Here is a 13,387-nt window from a genome sequence, read left to right on the forward strand (position 1 = left end):
TCACCTGGCAACATGGTCGTGACACAATCATCGACGCACGTTCTGCTCACTTCATCTTTTTCGTTGCATTGCATTGGCGTTGGTACAGGAGGTAACCTGGGCCGGAAGTTTCCGGTCAGGTGGTTGATTCAAATGAAAAGAATAAGATTTCTCAATCCGCGGCACTACATAGACTGCTCGTGGCACCGTCGACGGCAGATGCGCAGGTCGACCTTGCCGTTTTTAATGGACTCGACTTAGATGCATTGGGGTCTCGGACCGGATGGGGGATGATCAACGGGGATGAGACGGAGTTGAAGTTGCCTCCTGGACAGTAGGTCGGGAGGGACTGCTGGTGGAAGGGGGGAAACCGGTTTTGCAATGATCGTTGCCTAGTTTCAGGCAACATAACCGATCACTCAAGTCTTACTCTACGTTCAGTCTGCGAGTTTGATTCGAGTTGACAAGTCGGCATTATCTTTTAGTACAATGCCAACACCCGGTTTCTATTACATGTCTGTGCCTGCCTTGTGATGGTGACTAGTGACTGATGTATCTACGTACTACTGTCGAACGTACTCATTACACCTCGTAATAGACTTGAAACTCACAACTCCTTCAACGCGAGCTCTATCCCCTGTGGCTCTTGATATTACTTCATGACTGTACATTTTAAACAGCTTTATCTCTACGGTCGCTACATGGTATCTACATTCAGCATATACTTACATCAATGCGATTCCGTTGGGTGGATGGATGGGTGTTAATTCTTCCGTCTACAACTTGGCTTGCTCCTGCTTCAGCAAGAGACCAGGTATGCCTCCTCGGCTCCCGTCCTCCGTCATGATGTGCTCGTACAGATCCGTCACGTCCGCCTTGCTCTTGACCTCCCTCCACCGCCACTTCTCGGTAAAGACCTCGTCGCCGCGGCCCTCGAGCACGTTTACGATTTCGCGACCGAGCACGGGCAAGAACTTGAAGCCGTGGCCGCTGCCGCCGGTGGCGACGAAGAGGTTGCGAGCGGTGGGGTGGTGGCAGACGAGGAAGTCGCCCGTCTGGGTGTCGGTGTACCAGCACAGGCGGGTGTGGACAAAGGGGCGGTCGTGGATGGCGGGGATGGGGACGATGGTGCGGACTGCTTTGCGGAGGGCGGCGACGCCTTCGGCGGGGAATTTGAGGTTCGGGTCGGTGAGGTGGGTTGCCGGGAGGGAAACTGTCGACTTTGTCGAGGGCGGGGTCTGGGGCGAGGGGTGGGGGATGGCGGTCGGGTTGAGGTAGCCGAAGGCGTGGCGGGCGACTTTGAGTTGCAGGCCTGAGGGGGGGATCATGAAGAGGCCGGTGCTGAAGTTGAGGGTGACGGGCATCTTGCGGAGGACCTCGAGCTCGTCGGGGGTGATGTCGATGTAGCCTACGGCCTGGCCCGTGGCGATGGCCTGGCCGGAGAGGTCGACGAGGGCGCCGGTCCAGGCGCCGGCTGCGACGACGACGAGGTCGGCGGAGAGGACGGAGCCGTCTTGGAGGGTTGCGCCTGTGACGGTCGACTTGTCGGGTGTGTAGTTTAGGCGGGTCGCGACGCCGGACACAAAAGTGACACGGTTAAGAGCCACGACTTTGCGCGCGAGGTAGGACATTGAGGCGCCGGCGTCGGCCCAGCCCGCGAGCGGGTTGATGTAGCCCCATGTGCCCGGGGCCTCGGGGGTGCCGAGGTAGTCCTTGATGGCTGTGGGAGTGGGCAGCTCCTTGATGATCTTGTCGCCGTCCTTGCCTGCCAGGGAGACGACGTTGTTGTAGCTTTCGCGGACGTATTCGAGCGAGGTCTTCTTGGCCTTTTGCTTGGCGTCGGCGTTGGTCTTTGCTGCTGAAGCGGAGGAGGAGGAGGAAAAGTACGATGTCGAGGCCGTGGCGACGGGGTCGGCGACGAGGCAGAGGCCGGACTGGCTGTAGCGGCCCTCTGCGCCGAGGTCAGAGGGGTGGGCGGTCTTGCGCCATTCTGTCTGGGCCTCGGCGGCGAGGGTCGCGTAGGCCGGATCGGCGTAGTCTGCGCGGATGATGCGGGAGGAGTCGACGGAGGCGGCGTCCTCGCTGGGGCCGGGGATCGGAGAGCGGTCGAGGACTGTGATCTTTGTGGAGGCGTAGCGTGGGCGCTGGGCGAGCTCGTAGGCCGTGGTCAGACCGAAGATGCCGGAGCCGATGATGAGGATGGAGGAGGGTGCTGGCTCTGTCGCCGCTGCCGCCGCCGGGTCGGAGGGCATCTTGTGGCTCTCGTCTGGTGTTGGTGTCTGTGGATGGAGTTTCGTATGCTATCGGAGCGGGTACCCGGCGCGGGAGCGGGAGGCAGGAAGATCACACGGGGTAAGGTAGAGGTACTTTTGAGAACCTTTGAAGCCAAAAGGGCAGGAGAGAAAACATTACCTTAAGAAATGCGACGGACAGGATAGGACGAAGAAATAATAGTGCGGGTCGATCTCTGGGAGTGGGAATTGGCGGTGCGGAAAGCTCACCGCACGCGGCCACACGTACGAGGGAAGGGCGTTATCGGAGGTCAAAATTTTTTCTTCCTTTCCTCTGCAGACTGCTGGGGGAGTCTGGGCTAGGTTATCGAATTGGGTGGGAGGTCGGTAGCGTCTCCCGACTCCCGGGGGTAAGGTAGGTCTCGCGTCGACTTGCTCGCTGGAAATGGCGTTGGCGGGGTCATTTCATCGGTGTATCGTAAGTTTTTCCTCCACCCCGGACGAGGGACAGACCTGGGAGTTTGTTGGAGTGCGGGCTTGCTTGGCGGGGGCGCCGACCGGTGTCTTTCTTCTCCCATTTTCTGCCTTCCCCTGCGACCAGGCGTGGGATGGGGGGGAGTCTGGAGGGGTCATCATGTAAGGTCAATGGTGTTGGTGGGGGGTTCCGCCAGTTGGGAATAGTCGGGATCGGTAAGGTTGGTTTGCAGGTTGGCCGACACTTGCATGAAGGGAAAGGTTTGGCGGTGGGTTAGGTGTTGCGGCAGTACGAGACGGACGTGGTCGCGTGGTTTTTGAACCTGTACAGGCTTGGCTTTTCCGATGTAAGCGGCGGATGAGTGGATATGTTGGTTTTCTTCTCACTCAAGAGGAAAATGGCAATTGACGATGGTGAGCATAGCAGAGCGTTGATGTTCCTGGACTCCCCTCGGCGATGAGCGATGGTTGACGGAAGATAATCGACGTCATCCTGGCAGGCAATGTGATGGCGGGAAATGAAATCAGTGCGCTGGGCTTGTTGGGCTGAGCTCAAATAGCCGCCACTGTCCCCCAACTTGGATCAGGAGACTGCCTTCTTCCCTGTCTTTTGCAGTCACGATTTCAGGCAGGCGCCCTCGCGGTCTTAGGCTCGCTCGTGCGGGGAACTGTCATCCAGCAACATCAGGCCCAATGGTCTAGAGGTATGATTCGCCCTTCGGGTTTAAAAACCCTTCAGCGTAGCTTGAATGGGCGAGGCCCCGCGTTCGAATCGCGGTTGGGCCCCTGATAACTTTTGCCATTTTGATGTTTTGGTCATCTACATGATAATGATTGATCTATGACGGTTTAAGCGGGAAAATACTTCGATATTTTGCGAGGCTGAAGGAGACGGAAGCAAATCAGTGAGAACAGCAGGCAAGTAGCAGAAATCAGGCACTCCAAGCCTTAAGCTGGACCGTGTCAAATAGAGGTTTCTCGTTCCACTATTGGTTGCCATGCATCGCCTGAGCACGCACAGCAAGCGCAACGGCAGGCAGGTCTAGTCAGATATCACATCACCACAAGGCTGACTTAATCATGACCGTTGGGCTTCTAAACAAGGAAACGTTGATGCAACCTGGACCATGGCGAGCCCAGCCCAGCCCAGCCCACCATTCCTTACCTCACGGCTCTTTGTTTTGTACCAAGACCGTATGAATCCCATGGCTCTTCCCACCGCCCACACCGTGCGGGGTTCGTGGTCGCATCCCCGCTTTCAGCTGTCCCACGCCGTCTTCCCTGTCTCAAACCACCTCTCACTCACCCAAATCTTCCTTCACAAACAAAATCCCATCACCCAAAAACAGACAACCACATAATAAAAAAAAGATGGTGAGATTCGGATCGCTAGTCTTGTGTGAAAGACTATCAAATGAGCTGCAGCTAACGTGTGTTTGACAGGCTGCACAGTTGACTCAGGAGCAAAGGGCGCAGTACAAGGAGGTGTTTGACCTCTTCGTAAGTTCTCACTCACCCCTCCGAGCTCTCTCCGTCACTTGGCTGCCTCAATGCCCCTCACTCCCCCTTTCCATCAGGCTGGCAGCGCATTGTGTAGAGCTTGCGCAACAAATTTCTCAAACCTCAAATCAAGCATCTCTACTAACTACTTGCCTGTGCAAAATAGGACAAGGATGGAACAGGTTAGTTTTTATGTTCTCCCATGAACCCTTTAATATTTTGGTTTGCTTCGCCTCCCGCCACCGGCAAACTGGGGGGTCATTGAAACTCGACTTGAACCCTCTTTGGCAGGATGAGCGTCGGAAGAGAGGATCTGGCTTAGACCCCTTTTTTTCCATCTCATCTTGCTCTTTTCATTTTATGCACTTCTTGTTTGATATGCGAGACCTCTATTACTTTTTTCTCCATCCCATCAACGGAAATTGACATCGTCCCTGCAGGTGACATCACCGCCCAGGAGCTTGGCGAGGTGATGAGGTCCCTGGGCCTCAACCCCAGCGACACCGAGTTGAACGACATGGTCAACGAGGTCGACGCCGACAACAACGGCACCATTGACTTCAACGGTGAGCTCGAATCACCTCCGCCCTCCGCAAGACCCCTCTTCCATATGGAACATATGCTGACGGACTTTCCTCCAGAGTTCCTCAACTTGATGGCGCAAAAGGTGCAGGTCGGCGATGCCGAGGAGGAGCTCAAGAACGCTTTCAAGGTGTTTGACCGCGACGGCAGCGGCACCATCTCGGCCGAGGAGCTGCGCCATGTCCTCACCTCGCTCGGTGAGAACATGACTGCGGCGGAGATTGATGAGATGATTCAAATGGCCGACAAGGATGGCGATGGATCAATTGACTGTAAGAGACTTCACGTTTCCCCCCTCTCTGCCTCACTATTGGGTGACTTGGTGGCAATGCTGACTCTACATTTCGATAGACGACGAGTTCGCCTCGATCATGATGAGAGAGTAAAGAAAAGAAAAAGGGGGTTTGTGGATTTCTTGGCGGTGATATCCATCGTTCAGTATTTTGTTTCTTTGGGTTTCCGGTCCGGTTATGTGGGTAGAGCGAAATCTGCCTAGTTTCTCTTTGGGCCTATGGGATTGGTCTCAATATCACGATACTCTCACGAAGTGGGATCTTGGAATGATCGACAACAACAACAGCTCGTGTCCCATTTTTGGTTCTCGTGATCGGTCTCCGTCAAACCTGGCGTGCCAGTGGTCTTGCCATTGAGCGAAGAAAGACTATTTCATATGATTAAGGTAAGTCTGTACTGGAGTCGCGTCGTAACGCTACATGTATTGGAGGATGTTGAATACCGACCTCGCTTTGACTAGCTTGTACTTCTCAGGCTACAGCGGCGCATCATGGCATTTCTCTGTCCTAGACCTGTCGAAGTTCAATAGGCATTGCTCAGCAGTGAGATCTCACAGAGATACAAAAATACTCTGCGTTGATTATGATATATGAATTCATCTGTCTATCTGACTTACAGGGTGAATAATAGTATGCATGTCGATCAAGGATTTCTCGACTATTTAGCAGTGATGCATCGACACCCTATCACTTCATTTCAAACCAGCTCAGTTCCGAGAAGCATTTTCTTCCTAAACCAAGAGCTGGGCCCCTTTAAGCCACATCTTAGTACAAAGGCCCTCAAGCTACTGGTGCATCTTGCTTTTACCCAGCATATTCCGAACTGATTTGGCCTCGGCATCGCCCCCTACTGATCAGCAACTTTCCTCCGATTGTTTCACGGAACCTTGAGAATGGAATTGTCCTATAACCATGTGGTCATTCTCAGTGAGTGCCAGAAGACCGAAGGGCGGGTGTGCTGGATATTCTGAGGATAGGTAGGCGTAGTGACCACCGAGTTCGATCCCCAATGTCAAGGAGGAATGACTGCTGGCCAAGTCCCCCAAGTAAGATGGAGATTGTCTCCCTTGGTGATTGAGCCTTCGCATGAGCAGGTGTAATTCTCTCAACAAGGCTGACCATGAGCGCAAGAAGCTGTGCGTTCTCATTGCGTTCTTCGTGTTTCAATGCGTTTTTCGAAATTTGTGACAGGCGACAAGCACGGTGTTCTCGAGCTCAATATACCAATGCTGGTGGACTACGAATGCATGGACCGTGTCTGTTCATGGTCCTTCATACCACAATGTCCGGCCAAATCGGTAGGAGAGCTAAAGCGAAGCCAGTCAGCACGTTGTTTCCGCGTGTGTTGAGTGATGAAGCACGTCACATGTACTGTCAGAGAACAACATCTGGCATTTCTGTCTGATCCTGCCGCCGCAGAAGCAGATATGGAAGCCGTATGGCGTGGCGGTAGTCGAGTAGAAGGCTGGAGTAGAGGCTGAAATAGAGGCCGTCCGAGAGAGATGGTCAATTTGAACGCCAACATTGAGTACAAAAAGACTGGTGATGCAGTAGATTCTGAGTCTCATCTTGAAGGCGGATATCGATGTCGGCACCAAGACTGAACATGAAGAGCCACAGATAACGCCGGTCTCAATATCTGATGTAGGAACGGCTATTGAAGGTGTCAGCGGAGGATTTCTGCACGTAGTTGAAGCCAAGGCTAGAACTAGAACTAACCATAGCAACCAGGATTGAAAGCTCCCGCCAATAAACTTCTCTTCTTTTTCAGAGGCTTCCATGGGCTTTGGATCAGCCAGGCATATACGCAGTTTGGCACTGAGGCCAGCCGGTCGGGAGTATAAAAGCCGATCTCCTGTCCTCGTTTGAAGCTCAGACAGACAGTATTACCAGAGGATAAAGTTTGGCCGTTTGTCCAGTATTGCCAGGGGATAGCCACCAGTCTGCTGCTATACTTTCGTCTACAGTTGACCAGGCTTGAGACTAGTGCGGCTCAGTCGTTCATCGGGCCCTCTTTCTCCCTCCAGCTTATTCATTTCGTATCCTCGGAAAATGAAAACGGATCATGACGCTCATTTGAGCGTTTATTACCAGAGGATAAAGAGGTATTTTAAAAGTACTGTTAAATATAAAAAAGGGGGTTAAAAATTAACGAAAGTAAGGGAAAAGAACCCTCTTAACCTGCCGGCGCAGGAAGAAAAAACACAACACAAACCAAACCCAAAGGGTAAAAACAGAAAACACCAGGGATGGCGGCTGGTCCAGGAGTTGTCGGTATACCACGACGGATACGAAAGGGGGGAGGAAGGCGAGGAAAGGCCGAAGCCACTGGCGGAGGGTGTCGCGGAGGGAGGCGGGGCGGTGGACGTGGATGATGAGGACGGGAGCCCCAACACTGGTGCTGGAAGAGGGAGGCTGAGCGGGAGAGAAGACGGGGGGGTGGTCGGTCGAAGGGGTGGAGGTTGGTCGGTTGTGGGCAGAGCCCACAGACGTATCGATTGTGAGTCTTGGTCGTGTCATCTATATAGTGTTAGCATAATGTAGAAGAAATAGACAAAGTTGTTATTGAAGCTGTCTGCAATCATTGCCTTACCTTGATTGTTCTGACGTGGTTGGGGAGAGAGAAGAGTTCACGAAATCACAACAAGCAGAAAACTCCTAATACACCAAGGCCTCATGTCAGAGGCGTGAGCCTTCCTTCTAAGAAGTTTTGGGCGTAACTTCCTCTGCAGGGTGCTTTCAAAAAGAATACAGGAACGATGTTATCGACTGGAGTATCATTTATTGTTTGTAGACTGCTACCTGCCTCCCGAAAGCTCATCTATGACCGAAATCATTTAAGAACGAGGGAGTATGGCCCTAGGAAGGCCAGCACTTATGCCGGAAACTACCCATGATCCGTGCAGGCTACCATTGTGGCTCTGCTTTGATTGGAATCACCACATCCTGATGTCTTGGTTGATCCCAAAAGGAAGCCGCGTGTGGTGGCTCGGTTCTCCATGACCAGACGGCTTGATCTTGATGAATTAGGAACCCCATATCCATCCCGTTTATATCCTTCACTTCCACGACAAGTTTAGCCCTCCATTTAGGGTCAGGGGAATCGTCTTGAAATCCAATCTGACCCTCCCAATTTCCCCAAGGATTCTTGATACGCTCTTTCTCCCATCTTGAGTATTCACTCCAATGAGTGACCAAGATGCGATATTGGAGGCGGAAGAAGTCAAAGATGCTGTAAATGAATTGAAGAAACCAATTGTCGAAGTATATGGTTCGTTGAACAAAACTTTCCCGCCACTCCATGAATTCATCAATGTTGTCTACCCGCGGTAAAAGATATTCCCTGCTTGGGGGTGTCGGTCCGCGTTGAGAGGTTGTGTGGTACATTAATCTCATCCAGTCGGTGCGGGCTATGAGCTCGAATGGACGAGTGGGACCTCCATGTCCTTCTTCCTGGACGTGCTGGGAAAGAACGTCGGTCGTGTTGGCTGCGTTCATGTTGTTGAGATCTATGGCAGCGTCCATCTTGTAATTGCACGGGTGCGATGTAGGGCGTCTTGGTCGGATGCGGTATTGCCGTATACGTATAGGAATATGTGCCAGGGAAGGACTAGTGGTATCGGTCAGTATCAACGTCTTCGAAAGGGGTTCGGGGCAGGCGTTATTACGAGAGCACTGGGACAGAGAAGGTGATGTGGTGAGATATCAAGAGTCAGGTTCTGTCGCAGGTGCATCCTTCTTTATATTCAAGAGAAAACCGCATTTCCATAAGCTACTGCCTAGATTACATGCCGCACCATGACGTGTCATCCACAGCGGTTCTTCGTGGCTTGAAGCATCCGCAGAAGCTGTGAACTTAACATCTCATCGCCATAAGCAAGTAGACCTGTTTGGTGCAAGTGGTAAGTGATGAAAGTGCTTGGTGCGGTCACTCGATCTCGTGGCCGTCTGAGGACTCCCTCGCGGGCTTTGGTGATGTCCCTGATCCAGGGTTTCACTCTTGTGGTCCATGATTGCGCTGACTCGCCTGTGCCATTGTTTTCCCAAGAGCAGATCCCACTCATCGCTTCGGCCAATGATGATCGCTTGCACGATACTCAAGACGTGGACCTCTACATCAAGTCTTGCACACGATGGTGCTACCAAGTGCCCACAATCGCGCGAGAAATCAATTCCAGATACGTGCAGTCTATATCTACAACACCATCCATGGCTACGCTCGGAAGGAACACTTTGTCAGACATGACGGTCGCCAGGATGCTGCTGCCGGCAACAAGTGGAGATAGACCGCAGAGTGAAGTACAACAAGGTGCGAAGTCAGGAAAGTGTGGCTCAAGTCGGTCAAGCCACAGCAGAAAGTGGCAGTGAGGAGAACAGTGCGAGACTTCCGTCTATCTTCTTGCACACAGTGCACGGCGCGACAGGTCCACGGACACACTTACAGAGCGCTGCGCTGAACTTCATCTGCAACTTTACGAATACAGTCAACTGCGGTCTACGACCACGCGCCTCCTGAACTCGGCAGATTCTCATCGATTCTGACTATGCGACAAGAAGCTTCACAGCTATACCGGTAGCGATGTCATCGGCAAAAGACCTCGTCGAATTCCCCGACGTGGAGGCGAAGCTCCAGAAACCATCCAAGCAATCCGCGTTCGAGAAACAGAGAGCCGAAGCCGAAGCAAAGAAGGCCCGCGAGGCTGCCGAGACCGCCGCAGTATACCAAGACTTTGTCAAGAGTTTCGACCACGATGACGATGACGACCCGAGAACCGGCCGGTTTGGCTCGATGCCTTCACAAAGACCCCAGCCCAAGGTGGCTGGGTTCGGCGGCGCTCCGTTGGGCGCACCTGCACCATCTAGGCGACACTTTGGCGCATCCAATCCCAAGAGCGGCCCTGGTAGTCTAGGTCCTACTCCGAGCTTCAAGAGCGGTCCGGGAAGCTTGGGACCTCCGCCTGGCTCGCTTGGAAGGAAGAGGGGCTTCGACGCATACCGGCAGGAGAGGGACAGAGATGGCAGGCTCGGGTTCGAGGAAAGGGAGGAACCGAGTTCGGTCGCCAAGGTCTTCCACAACAGTGACGACGAGGACGAAGCCAAACCAGACTCGAGAGCTGAGGAAGTCGCAGTGGCTAGACCTACGTTGCGTCTTTCTCAGCTGCCGCCTGGAACATCGCCTGCCTTCATCAAGTCATTGATCCCGACAAGCCTTAATGTTGAACACGTCAAGATTTTACCGCCTATGGGACCTTCGGGCACGGAGAAGAAATGCGCCGTAGCCATTGTCACACTATCGCCAGACACGCCAGCAACAGAACTGGATGCAGTCGTGAGCTCGCTACAAAATCGCTACCTGGGTTACGGCTGTTATTTGTCGTTGCACCGGCATCTATCCTCAACGGTGGCAACCGCGACAACATCGACTCTGGGTGGTACATCCGCCGGATCGCAGCCTTTTGGTGCCAAGCCTGTATCACAGCCGACAGCACCCGGTAACGCGACAACACAGCACGCCTTCCATCGAGGCTTTGCGCCGCCAACTTCGTATGGCCCAAATATCGGTGCTTCAATCAATCGGAGCAGTATTCTTCACGTGCCTGTCAAGCCTCCAAACGATATAAAGATGGTACACCTCATCAACAGGACCATCGAGTCGGTTCTCGAGCACGGCGTGGAATTTGAGGCTTTGCTCATGAGCCGCCCCGAGGTTCAACGGGAGGAAAAATGGGCTTGGATTTGGGACGCACGCAGCGAAGGAGGTATCTGGTACCGATGGCGATTATGGGAGATCGTCACAGGAGCATCTTCTCGGAGTAACAAGGGACGGTATCTACCGCTTTTTGACGGCAGCCATGCCTGGAAAGCTCCAGAGAAAGGCCTGCCATTCGAGTTCGTCACAGAACTCGATGAGTTTGTATCCGACTCGGAGTATAACTCCTCGGACGACGAGGACTTTGACGGGGAAAACCGCGAGAATCAGACTCAGGGGCCTGAAGCAGAGGCTACCTTCTTGAACCCACTCGACAAAGCAAAGCTTACCCATCTCTTATCACGTTTGCCCACAACTTTGTCCAAGATTCGGAAAGGAGATGTCGCCCGAGTGACAGCGTTTGCGCTTACGCACGCAAGCCGGGGTGCCAAAGAGGTCGTCGACATGATCGTCTCGAATGTCGAGAAGCCCTTTGCATTAACGGCGGCCAACCCAGAGTTTCAGTCGAATGGCAAAGAGAAGGGAAGACAAAGGGGCGATTCAGAGCCGCCTGAAGCTGAGCCGGAAGGGAAAACCGAGAAGGAGGGCCCTGACACCAGCGGTGCAAGCCTTGTGGGCCTTTACGTTGTCAGCGACGTACTATCCGCCTCCTCTAGTAGCGGTATTCAGCGTGCTTGGCGGTATCGACAAATCTTCGAAGGAGCACTCAAAGAGCACAATATTTTTGAGGGTCTGGGGCTGATGGCTGAGAAGCTAAACTGGGGCCGACTGCGGGCTGAGAAGTGGAAACGAAGCGTCGGTCTAGTCCTGACCCTTTGGGAAGGTTGGTGTGTCTTCCCAACGGAGAGTCAGGAGTTGTTTGCCAAAACTTTCGAAAACCCGCCATCTTCAAAGACACAAGAGCAGATTGAAGATGACGCAGCCAAGAAGGGTAGATGGAAGGTGGTTGAGAAGTCCTCGATGCCGGCCGCCGATGTTGCCACAACGAGCACCCTTGATCAGAGAGCGCCAGAGTCAACAGCTGACAAAGAGGTGGATGACGTCGAAGGCGAACCAATGGATGAGGAGGATGTTGCCGGTGAACCCATGGAAGAAGACGATGTCATGGGCGAACCAATGAGCGAGGAGGATGTGGAGGGTGAGCCCATGGTGGATGATGATGTCGAGGGGGAGCCGATGGAAGAGGACGCAACCGAAACGGCAAAGGATCAGTCACCGTCAGGCGAGACCAGCAGCAAGGTAGAAGGAACGGCAGAGGCCGCGAAGACTGACGACGCCCCCACTGTCGGACGTTTGCAATTATCAACCCAGCCGAAGGGACAGCCTCGGAAAAGGATGAGAGCAGTGGACATGTTTGCTGACTCTGGGGATTCGGATGAGGGAAACTAAGCGCGCGTGGCGGACGCAGGCGCTGGTTCTTCAAGTAGGCCAAGACGACACCAGGGGCGAGACGGCGGGCTTGGACGATTGATAAAAACTGCTCACCCTATGAAGATCCTGGGTTTGTCTGAAGAATAGTATTGTAAACGCATGTGTCTTGACTGGGCCGTGAGCGGGACGGGGTATATGTGAGAGGGGGATATGGCAGCCGTCCTGCTTCTGCAGGACGGGGCGGTCCAAGTTTAGGCTGCCCGAAGCCGCTTAGAGAGAGCGCGGCATGGCAATGCATAAAGGGTGATGGGCAGACAAGTCCATACGGATGGATATATGAAAGGGATGAGATATGACGGCATAAGTGAAGCGTCGGTTGGCGGGTTCACCTTGGCGTGGAGGTGAGGGCAGTAATTGACGAGCCGTCTACATATTGCCTCTACAGAGATCTCTCCCTTCCTCACTTTCAGCAACATATATCTAGCCCCGCGCCACAAGTTGCGGCGGAGAATGAAGAGAGAAGCCGCCTTAATGCCAACGACACAGGCACACAGGTTACATCACAAAGTGTCCACCCACGGGGTACCTTTTTTCGGAGCGCTACTTCTGCACAGCCATGGATACGCATTCTTCGTGTGAAGCGGTTTCTTGTTGGGTAGGCTCGTAGAGAGAGGGCGAGAGAGCGAGAGAGAGAGGGGTGGTCTGGTTCGACGACCTTCTCGTTGTGAATTTTTGGTGGTGCTTGACCGGATCCGGCCAATCAAAACTTGCTCACTTCCCTTGCCTCTCGAGCCTCTGACGGTGGAGTATGTAGTCGGTTGTTTTTTTTTACTTGCTCGCTCCCACCCTCTTACGGTAGTCCTCGCCCTTTTTTCGCTTTTCTATCTGCCCATGTATTTGTCCCCGCGCTCGAGTTTCCTGATGTAGAGAGCCTGGTCGTGGGAAAACGAATTCATTTATGGGGGTTCTCGGAATGCTTTGAGCCTTGGGAAACCTGTGCGCGCGCGATATCCGTGCGGGTTGTCGTTGGCTGAACCACTAACACGGGGAGGATGAGTGGACTACTGAACCGTGGCGAGACCTTTCAAGACACGAAATCGGATTCAAGTCGTACATGAGATCGATGTTCGATGTACTTTGCACAGTAGGCAATATGAATTTCCTGAAAAGTTCCGACTTTCTTTTCGTAGGTGACCTGATTCCCGGCCTGGAGCCTGGAAGGGGGGGAGCCTGAGTCTGGGCCGACC

The 13,387-nt window shown here is 53.4% G+C and overlaps 4 protein-coding genes across 4 annotated transcripts; 2 read left to right on the top strand and 2 right to left on the bottom strand.

The window, feature by feature from the left end:
- Window positions 1–755: 755 nt before the first annotated feature.
- On the bottom strand, window positions 756–2,231 carry CTAM01_04963 (FAD dependent oxidoreductase; the record flags this gene model as incomplete). The annotated part of the gene is made up of 1 exon (XM_060520993.1): window positions 756–2,231. One exon carries the CDS (start codon window positions 2,229–2,231, stop codon window positions 756–758), a length of 1,476 nt encoding a protein of 491 aa, XP_060384362.1.
- A 1,824-nt stretch (window positions 2,232–4,055) lies between these two features.
- CTAM01_04964 (calmodulin) lies at window positions 4,056–5,152 on the top strand (the record flags this gene model as incomplete). The annotated part of the gene is made up of 5 exons (XM_060520994.1): window positions 4,056–4,058; window positions 4,128–4,184; window positions 4,351–4,366; window positions 4,625–5,038; window positions 5,118–5,152. 5 exons carry the CDS (start codon window positions 4,056–4,058, stop codon window positions 5,150–5,152), a joined length of 525 nt encoding a protein of 174 aa, XP_060384363.1.
- Window positions 5,153–7,966: 2,814 nt separating this feature from the next.
- CTAM01_04965 (uncharacterized protein) lies at window positions 7,967–8,502 on the bottom strand (the record flags this gene model as incomplete). The annotated part of the gene is made up of 2 exons (XM_060520995.1): window positions 7,967–8,425; window positions 8,497–8,502. The coding sequence occupies 2 exons, from the start codon at window positions 8,500–8,502 to the stop codon at window positions 7,967–7,969; spliced, it is 465 nt and encodes a 154-aa protein (XP_060384364.1).
- A 1,136-nt stretch (window positions 8,503–9,638) lies between these two features.
- CTAM01_04966 (coatamer subunit protein) lies at window positions 9,639–12,158 on the top strand (the record flags this gene model as incomplete). The annotated part of the gene is made up of 1 exon (XM_060520996.1): window positions 9,639–12,158. One exon carries the CDS (start codon window positions 9,639–9,641, stop codon window positions 12,156–12,158), a length of 2,520 nt encoding a protein of 839 aa, XP_060384365.1.
- Between the last annotated feature and the right edge of the window lie 1,229 nt (window positions 12,159–13,387).

The sequence above is a fragment of the Colletotrichum tamarilloi genome, assembly GCF_030869305.1.
Source record: "Colletotrichum tamarilloi strain Tom-12 chromosome Unknown Scaffold_12.1, whole genome shotgun sequence".
Classification (NCBI taxonomy): Eukaryota; Fungi; Ascomycota; class Sordariomycetes; order Glomerellales; family Glomerellaceae; genus Colletotrichum; species Colletotrichum tamarilloi.